Source organism: Mytilus californianus, unplaced genomic scaffold, assembly GCF_021869535.1.
Source record: "Mytilus californianus isolate M0D057914Y unplaced genomic scaffold, xbMytCali1.0.p SCAF_6, whole genome shotgun sequence".
Taxonomy (NCBI): Eukaryota; Metazoa; Mollusca; class Bivalvia; order Mytilida; family Mytilidae; genus Mytilus; species Mytilus californianus.
In genome coordinates, this window is record NW_026262712.1 from 85,875,637 (window position 1) to 85,885,245 (window position 9,609).

The following is a 9,609-nucleotide window of genomic DNA, read 5'->3' on the forward strand; positions in this document are numbered from 1 at the left end:
CACTCTTTACAAATATTTCAGCATCGTTTTTACCATAGCTTTTCTTACAGTATCAAGTCAGTTGGAGAATATACACTCTTTATAGATATCTGAGCATTGTTTTTTTCTGCCATAGATTTTCTTGCAGTAACAAGTCAGTTGGAAGATAAAAACTCTTTAAAGATATCTGAGCATTGTTTTTGCCATAGATTTTCTTGCAGTATCAAGTCAGTGGGATGATATACACTCTTTACAGATATCTTATCATTTTTTTTTTTGCTATAGATTTTCCTGCAGTATCAAGTCAGTTGGATGATATACACTCTGTATAGATATCTCAGCATTGTTTTTGCCATTGATTTTCTTTCAGTATCAAGTTAGCTTGATGATATACACTCTTTATAGATATCTCATCACTGTTTTTATCATAGCTTTTCTTGCAGTATCAGTCAGTTAGAGAATATACACTCTTTATAAATATTACAGAATCGTTTTTTCTATAGCTTTTCTTGCAGTATCAAGTCAGTTGGATGATATACACTCTTTATATTATAGATATCTAAGAATTGTTTTTGACATAGCTTTTCTTGCAATATAAAGTCAGTTGGGGGAAACACACTCTTTATGGATATCTCAGCATTGTTTTTGCCATAGCTTTTCTTGTAGTATCAAGTAAGTTGGAGGATATACACTCTTTAAAGATATCTTAGCATTGTTTTTGCCATTGCTTTTTTTAAGGTATCAAGTCAGTTTGAGGTTATACACTCTTTTAAGATATCTCAGCATTGGTTTTGTCATAGCTTTTCTGACAGTATCAAGTCAGTTAGAGGATTTACACTCTTTATATTATAGATATCTAAGGATTGTTTTTGCCATAGCTTTTCATGCAGTATCAAATCAGTTGGAGGATATACACTCTTTATAGATATCTCAGCATCGTTTTTGCCATAACGTGTCTTGTTGTATCAAGTCAGATAAAGGATATACACTGTTTATAGATATCTCGGCATTGTTTTTTCTGCCATAGATTTTCTAGCAGTATCAATTCAGTTGGAGGATATACACTCTTTATAGATACCTCAGCATTGTTTTTGCCATAACGTGTCTTGTAGTATCAAGTCAGTTGGAGGATATACACTCTTTATATATATCTCAGCATTGTTTTTGTCATCACGTGTCTTGAAGTATCAAGTCAGTTGGAGAATATACACTCTTTATAGATACTTATAATAATATAAAGAGTGTATTTTTGCCATAGATTTTCTTTTAGTATCAAGTCAGTTGGAGGATATACACTCTTTATAGATCTCTCAACGTCGTTTTTGCCATAGATGTTCTTGTAGTATCAAGTCAGTTGGAGGATATGCACTCTCCATAGATATTCGGCATTGTTTTAGAAGTTACAATGTAGATTATATGTAAGTTATGCACTTGCATATAATATAGCTTATGTCATCTTAATTTAACATTATGACAATTGTTTTAGTTGCACAGTAGATATAATCAAGTATCCTTAAGTGTTTTCTTTTAAAAGCACTTTTTTTACTTGTATCTGAAACCGAAAGAAATCTCCTTATATGGAAATATTTAATAATTTTAACAGTGAATTGGTATAAAAGAACAGATCTTTATTTTCCTTGTTTCATGTAATTCGTAAAAATGTGCATAACCATTTGTACGGTAAGTCTATGTTTTATCGTTTTCTTTTCAAATCGTCCTAAACATGCATAAACTATTTGCCACTGGACGTTAAGCAACCAACAATCAATCCCTTTTCATAAATCTGAACAGTTTAATTTGATTATAAAATAAGTACACAATGGATGATTTTCTTAAAAGTTACCTATGTTTTAGGTAGAGTAATGGGTAATTGGATCAAAGTTTTAGATAATATATAAAAGTGATTCACGATTATTTAGATTCTCAACATATCATTGTTTTTTTTTAAATATGACTTAAATGCATTATATATAACAAAGATGACATTCTATCATTAAAAAATTTCATATTATAATAAGCTATTCAAACTAGTCTTATCTTTAGGTCTCTCCTGCTATCGCTTTTGCCATAGCTTTTCTTGCAGTATCAAGTCAGTTGGAGGATATACACTCTTTATAGATATCTCAGCATCGTTTTTGCTATAGCTTTTCATGCAGTATCAAGTCAGTTGGAGGATATACACTCTTTATAGATATCTGAGCATTGTTTTTTCTGCCATAGATTTTCTTGTAGTATTAAGTCAGTTGGAAGATATAGACTCTTTATAGATATCTGAGCATTGTTTTTTGCCATATATTTTCCTGCAGTATAAAGTCAGTTGGAGGATATACACTCTTTATAGATATCTGAGCAGTGTTTTTTCTGCCATAGATTTTCTTACAGTATTAAGTCAGTTGGAAGATATACAGTCTTTATAGATATCTGAGCATCGTATTTTGCCATAGATTTTCTTGCAGTATCAAGTCAGTTGGATGATATACCCTCTTTACAGATATCTTATCATTTTTTTTTTGCTATAGATTTTCCTGCAGTATCAAGTCAGTTGGATGATATACACTCAGTAAAGATAACTCAGCATTGTTTTTGCCATAGATTTTCTTGCAGTATCAAGTCAGCTTGATGATATACACTCTTTATAGATATCTGAGCATTGTTTTTGCCATAGATTTTCTTGCAGTATCAAGTCAGTTGGATGATATACACTCTTTACAGATATCTTATCATTTTTTTTTTGCTATAGATTTTCCTGCAGTATCAAGTCAGTTGGATGATATACACTCAGTAAAGATAACTCAGCATTGTTTTTGCCATAGATTTTCTTGCAGTATCAAGTCAGCTTGATGATATACACTCTTTATAGATATCTGAGCATTGTTTTTGCCATAGATTTTCTTGCAGTATCAGTCAGTTAGAGAATATACACTCTTTATAAATATTACAGAATCGTTTTTTCTATAGCTTTTCTTGCAGTATCAAGTCAGTTGGAGAATATACACTCTTTATATTATAGATATCTAAGCATTGTTTTTGCCATAACTTTTCTTGCAGTATCAAGTCAGTTGGAGGATATACACTCTTTATAGATATCTGAGCATTGTTTTTTCTGCCATAGATTTTCTTGCAGTATTAAGTCAGTTGGAGGACATACACTCTTTATATTATAGATATCTAAGCATTGTTTTTGCCATAGCTTTTCATGCAATATCAAGTCAGTTTGGGGATATGCAGTCTTTATGGATATCTCAGCATCGCTTCTGCCATAGCTTTTCTTGCAGTATCAAGTCAGTTGGAGGATATACATTCTTTATAGATATCTGAGCATTGTTTTTTTCTGCCATAGATTTTCTTGCAGTATTAAGTCAGTTGGAGGATATACCCTCTTTATATTATAGATATCTAAGCATTGTTTTTACCATAGCTTTTCTTGCAATATCAAGTCCGTTTGGGGATATACAGTCTTTATGGATACTTCAGCATCGCTTTTGCCATAGCTTTTTTTGCAGTATCAAGTCAGTTGGAGGATATACACTCTTTATAGATATCTCAGCATCGTTTTTGCTATAGCTTTTCTTGCAGTATCAAGTCTGTTGGAGGATATACACTCCTTATAGATATCTGAGCATTGTTTTTTCTGCCAAAGATTTTCTTGCAGTATTAAGTCAGTTGGAAGATATAGACTCTTTATAGATATCTGAGCATTGTTTTTTGCCATAGATTTTCCTGCAGTATCAAGTCAGTTGGAGGATATACACTCTTTATAGACATCTCAGCATTGTTTTGCCACAGTTTTACTTGCAGTATCAAGTCTGTTGGAGAAAACTCACTGTTTATAGATATCTCAGCATCGTTTTTGCAATATGTTTTATTACAGTATAAAGTCAGTTCGAGGATATACACTCTTTATACGTATTTCAGCATCGTTTTTCCCATAGCTATTCTTGCAGTATCAAGTCTGTCGGAGAAGACTCACTGTTTATAGATATCTCAGCATCGTTTTTGCCATATGTTTTCTTGCAGTATCAATTCAGATGGAGAATATACACTCTTTATAGATATTTCAGAATCGTTTTTTTCCCATAGCTTTTCGTGCAGTATGAAGTCAGTTGGAGGATATACACTCTTTAATGATAGCTCAGAATCGTTTTTGCCATATCTTTTCTTGCAGTATCAAGTCAGTTGGAAGATATACACTCTTTATAAATATCTCAACATCATTTTGTCATAGCTTTTCTTGCAATATCAAGTCAGTTGGAAGATATACACTCTTTATATTATGGATATCTACGAATTGTTTTTGACATAGCTTTTCTTGCAATATATAGTCAGTTGGGGGAAACACACTCTTTATGGATATCTCAGCATTGTTTTTGCCATAGCTTTTCTTGCAGTATCAAGTAGGTTGGAGGATATACACTCTTTAAAGATATCTTAGAATTGTTTTTGCCATTGTTTTTCTTAAGGTATCAAGTCAGTTGGAGGTTTTACACTCTTTAAAGATATCTCAGCATTGGTTTTGTCATAGCTTTTCTGACAGTATCAAGTCAGTTGGAGGATATACACACTTTATATTATAGATATCTAAGCATTGTTTTTGCCTTAGCTTTTCATGCAGTATCAAGTCAGTTGGAGGATATACACTCTTTATAGATACCTCACTTGTTTTTGCCATAACGTGTCTTGTAGTATCAAGTCAGTTGGAGGATATACACTATTTATAGATACTTATAATAATATAAAGAATGTATTTTTGCCATAGATTTTCTTTAAGTATCAAGTCAGTTGGAGGATATACACTCTTTATAGAACTCTGAGCATCGTTTTTGCCATAGATGTTCTTGTAGTATCAAGTCAGTTGGAGGATATGCACTCTCTATAGATATCTCGGCATTGTTTTAGAAGTTACAATGTAGATTACATGTACATGTAAGTTATGTAAGTTATGCACTTGCATATAATATAGCTTATGTCATCATAATTTAACATTATGACAATTGTTTTAGTTACACAATAGATATAATCAAATATCATTATCTGATTTTTTTTAAAAGCACTTAATTTACTTGTATCTGAAACCGAAAAAAATCTCCTTATATGGAAATATTTAATAATTTTAACAGTGAATTGGTATAAAAGAACAGATCTTTTTTTTCCTTGTTTCATGTAATTCGTTAAAATGTGCATAACCATTTGTACGGTAAGTCTATGTTTTATCGTTTCCTTTTTCAAATCGTCCTAAACATGCATGAACTATTTGCCACTGGACGTTAAGTCTTAACAGTTTAATCTGATTATTAATTAAGTACACAATGGATGATTTTCATAAAAGTTATCTATATTTTAGGTAGAGTAATGGGTAATTGGATCAAAGTTTTAGCTGATATAAAAGTGATTCACGATTATCTGGATTCTCAACAGATCATTGGTTTTTGGAATATGACTTAAATGCATTATATATAACAAAGATGACATTCTATCATTTAAAAATTTCATATTATAATAAGCTATTCAAACTTGTCTTATCTTTAGGTCTCTCCTGCTTCTTAGATTAAGAATCACTGAAAAGAATAATATAGCATGCCTTTAGAAACCTTTTTGTATAAATTGCAAAATGATCTTTAAATAAAAATAAGGAGCTGTGGTATAATTGCCAATGAAACAACTATCCACCACAGCTCATATGAAGTGGATGTTAGCAATTATAAACAACAGTATGGCCTTCAACAATTAGATTCACAATAATTGGTGTTCTTCATGCATTTCACTTTAAAGATGTGTCAAAATTTTCAAAATTTTCTAACTTTTTCATTCCGATTTTTGCATATTGTATCAAGGATTAGGACGATTAAAGAGTATGAAGCTTTTTAACTCGTGAAGTGACAATTCTGAAGGTTCGAAAAACGTGTATTGTTCCAAATGTTAACAATGAACTAATTGCAATCCGATTAGCCATATTTAGTCTGCTTACGTTTTGAAGTAATTATTGCGGCTCGTACTTTTAAAATAAAATGAATGGGAATGAGGAATGTTTTGATTGTGTAGACTTTTCATTATAAAAGACCCTTCGTACAGTACAATATACATAACAAGCCCAGTTTACACTTAATTTATAAAGGGACGTAACACCACTACTAACCGTGTATGAAATAAGCCCGCCTCCCTACTAACCTAATATGGAATATACACGGTCTCCACGCGGACGCTTTTAACCAATCATATTCCGAGAAATGTATAGGAGGTAAGATAAATTAATATACTAACTCGAATTAATTCTGCGCCCACTAGCCTTTCGAACGACTGACATTATTCGGGTTAAGATTATACATTATATTCTTTTGTATGAGTACAATGAATACATCATGGTATGTTATTATATTATAAAAGATTTTATTAATTTCCGGGTTTTTTTTTCTTTCGAATTCACATATTAATGATAAATTGTATATGGTTACAATGCATGAATCTTAAAATATAGAATAAATGTGTATCCTCATGCTCCATTTCTGTTTTCTTTTTAGACATCGTTTAAATGAAATTTAAAAATTTGATCAAAAGAAAGAGTTATCATGAATGCTTCGGAATCACCAATTACTTTGGAGACTTTGAATACGGAGGAAATGATGGAGCGTATTCCGACACTCGTTTATTTATCATTGGTCATGATTATCGGGATACCTGGGAATGCTTTGGTAATTCTAATATATTTCGGATCGTTATGGAAACTCGAAGGATCACACTGGACTTTTATCCGTACCATTACTATTGTAGATTTCCTAATATGCATAATAATTATTCCTTTTGAATTTTACCAGCAGACACACCAATTAACATTTTATGCAGAAAGCGCATGCAAGTCGTTCAAAGTAATAAGTGTTCATCTATCTGCAATGGCTTCACTGTTGCTAGTAATGATGTCCGCTAATAGAATGTACAGAATTTGGTGGCCATTAAAAGTTCCGTTATCATCACGTCAAGCTTTGGTTAGTGTCATTATTCTTGGGATTTTTGTAACAGCCGTTTCCTGGCCTGAAGGTAAATTAAGTGGAATAAACCTAAAACAACGAAAACACAATATAACTGGGTATGACTGCGGTTTGGAAGACAGATATAAGCGCACAATATATCCCTTCGCTTATAGTGTTGTGTTACTTGTAGGGTTTGTTTTATGTGTCTCTTCATTAATAACGATGTATGCGATCATATGGAATAAACTCCGAAAGAAAGACTATTTCAGGTCAACAAGTTCTGCACATTCGCAAATAGAAATCCCTGTTGAGTCTAGTGTACAAACAGTTGTTTTAGAAGATGAAAGTAGTGTTTCAAATAATAAAACTGTCAGTCAGAAAATTAAAGGTAAATTTTCCGGCTCTAGTACAAAATCTCTTCAAAGACAAAGGAACACTTCGCAAAGAAATCGAGAATCCAGAAAAGTGACAAAAATTGCATTTGTTATAAGCATTGCCTTCATTTTAAGCTATTTACCATTTATAACAGTGAAAATGGTCTCTTCCCTTTCAAAAGGTCAGTACATGTCAGATAGTTTCATCGAAGCAATAATTCCTATCTTGTCCAGATGTTTTCTACTTAACAATATTATAAATCCATTTGTGTATGTTTGCTTAGATCAGACATTCCTTATACAATGTAAAAGAGTATTATTATGTAGACACAGGTGTAATTTGTATTAAAAGTTGCCAATTTTCCCCAAAGTACGATACTTGTACTTTTAATGTTTACTGAAAACGTGTAAATGTTTTCTCTTATACATCCACCACCTAAATACTTTCGCACACGTACATGTAAGGCTAACCATTATTATGTGAAACAGTACCACGAATAGTTGGACTATTTATTAGCTCTATAATTGTCAAATAGAAACTCTTTGTTGATTTTTTAGTTTATGGAATGAAGCTTTCTTAGTTCAAAATAGAGATAAAGATGTTTTTGATGAAGTTTACATTTTACTATGACTTGATATTCCAATAAGAAGCTGATGACCAAACAAGAAATATGCTATTGTCACCTAAAAAAATCACTATTCGACAATCCCAATCCACTGAGAAAACTGCAAAACAATATATATAACCTGATACTAGTACCCCAAATTCCATTTTTACAGATTACTGCGCCTCAATCAACTTTAGGCATAACACACGTCAGGTAAGTTTTAACAAAAGCCCAATGGTAAGCCGAAGAAAATAAAAAAAAACCCTGCACTGTCCAGCTACCAACATGATGACCACTAACTTGAATAAGGAAATAAAAGACGACACATATTTTAAAAAAATGAAAATAATATTTATGAATTTTGTACGCGAAACGCTTTCGATAGGTGATATTGGCAATGTACTTTCGTGCTTCATCTATAAGGGTGTAGGCGCTATGTTTTTCAGTGATTACATTTATATAAGAAAACAGGATTCATTTTGATGAACGACTTTATAAATTGGCTCTAATCAAAAATAAAGAAACCACGTCGTAAGCATATTCATCGGAGTGCGGGAGGTGGTGTCTTCGAACTTCGGCCGATCAAACCACACGAATTCTGTCATATCAACCAAACTCACTATCCAAATCAATTTAAGCTGTGACTGCATGCTTTACTTATATCATGTTTTTAGCGAACACATCGCAAATATGTAGGACATTTTTCTATCAGCTTTATGGTGATAAAATCTTGTTAAGTAATATTGTGATTGTACACCATGTACCTGAGTGGTGAATATGAAATTGATTCAACACGTATTTTGGTCCTTTAGTTTAGGTCCCCGTGTCTGTTCTCGTCCTTTGGTTTTTGAAAGATGCAATATCTACTTGGCAAATATACTATATTTCCAAACTTTGATATTTGCATTCTGACTGTCATTTAAATAGAATGAGAAGGAACCATCCACTCACTATGCTTTGAATTTGGAATAGATTTTGTAATGCAAAACGAATATAAGACTTTCGTAAAATTTTAATGTTTTACTAAAAGTGTAAATGAGTTATTTTACAATTAAATGCCAATTTATTTTTGTCATATTTCAAGCCAACTTTCATGTAATCTAATATTTCCCAGAACTTATTTAGAGAAGAACGAAGATCAAACGTTTGGACATTTTAAGGAAAATTAAAATAATCTTTCGTAAAATTTCATTACATTACAGTACATTAAACAACATTATCGATTTCAGGATATTCGTTCAGGACATTGGTAGCGCTATCATGCTTCATTCGTGATTAAAAGTTAGAAGCTATTATTCAGTTATCATTCTTGAGCCACTAAATTGCTTTTCTGTTATGCTCGAGGTGGCTGTTATAAACCTGACAAAGTCGAGAATATATTGCTTAGAAAGATGCAAATTCTGTGTGACATCATGAAAAATCTTTGAGGAAGTAAAATTAAATAACAATAAATGTCCTTAACTTCAAGTTAAATTCTAAATACTCTTTTTTCCACATTTATTTGGCTTGTTATTGAGAAATGTCATATAAATATCCTTAAGAACCTGACTTAGTACAAGCACTTTCATATCGAAGAGATGGATAGGTCTGTCCTTAAGCAAAGTCATATGGTTCATAGGTAAGATCGTGGAAGTAATATAATATTTCCATGGTAAGGTTCACCTCCCAATAAACATGTGACTAGGT

General features: G+C 31.9%; 1 protein-coding gene across 3 annotated transcripts; it reads left to right on the forward strand.

Moving 5' to 3' along the window:
- Positions 1-1,612: 1,612 nt before the first annotated feature.
- On the forward strand, positions 1,613-7,933 carry LOC127706514 (trace amine-associated receptor 13c-like). Of its 3 annotated transcripts, none has more exons than XM_052211179.1 (2): positions 1,613-1,659; positions 6,495-7,933. In XM_052211179.1, the coding sequence occupies exon 2, from the start codon at positions 6,543-6,545 to the stop codon at positions 7,662-7,664; it is 1,122 nt and encodes a 373-aa protein (XP_052067139.1). In that variant the 5' UTR covers positions 1,613-1,659; positions 6,495-6,542; the 3' UTR covers positions 7,665-7,933. The 3 variants fall into 3 exon arrangements, with proteins under 3 accessions (XP_052067139.1, XP_052067140.1, XP_052067138.1); XM_052211180.1 differs by lacking the exon at positions 1,613-1,659 and adding an exon at positions 5,146-5,173; XM_052211178.1 differs by lacking the exon at positions 1,613-1,659 and adding an exon at positions 5,677-6,338.
- The last annotated feature ends 1,676 nt before the right edge of the window (positions 7,934-9,609 follow it).

Coding starts and splice junctions, on each gene's coding strand:
- LOC127706514 (XM_052211179.1), top strand. CDS start 6,543: ATGAATGCTTCGGAATCACCAATTACTTTGGAGACTTTGAATACGGAG.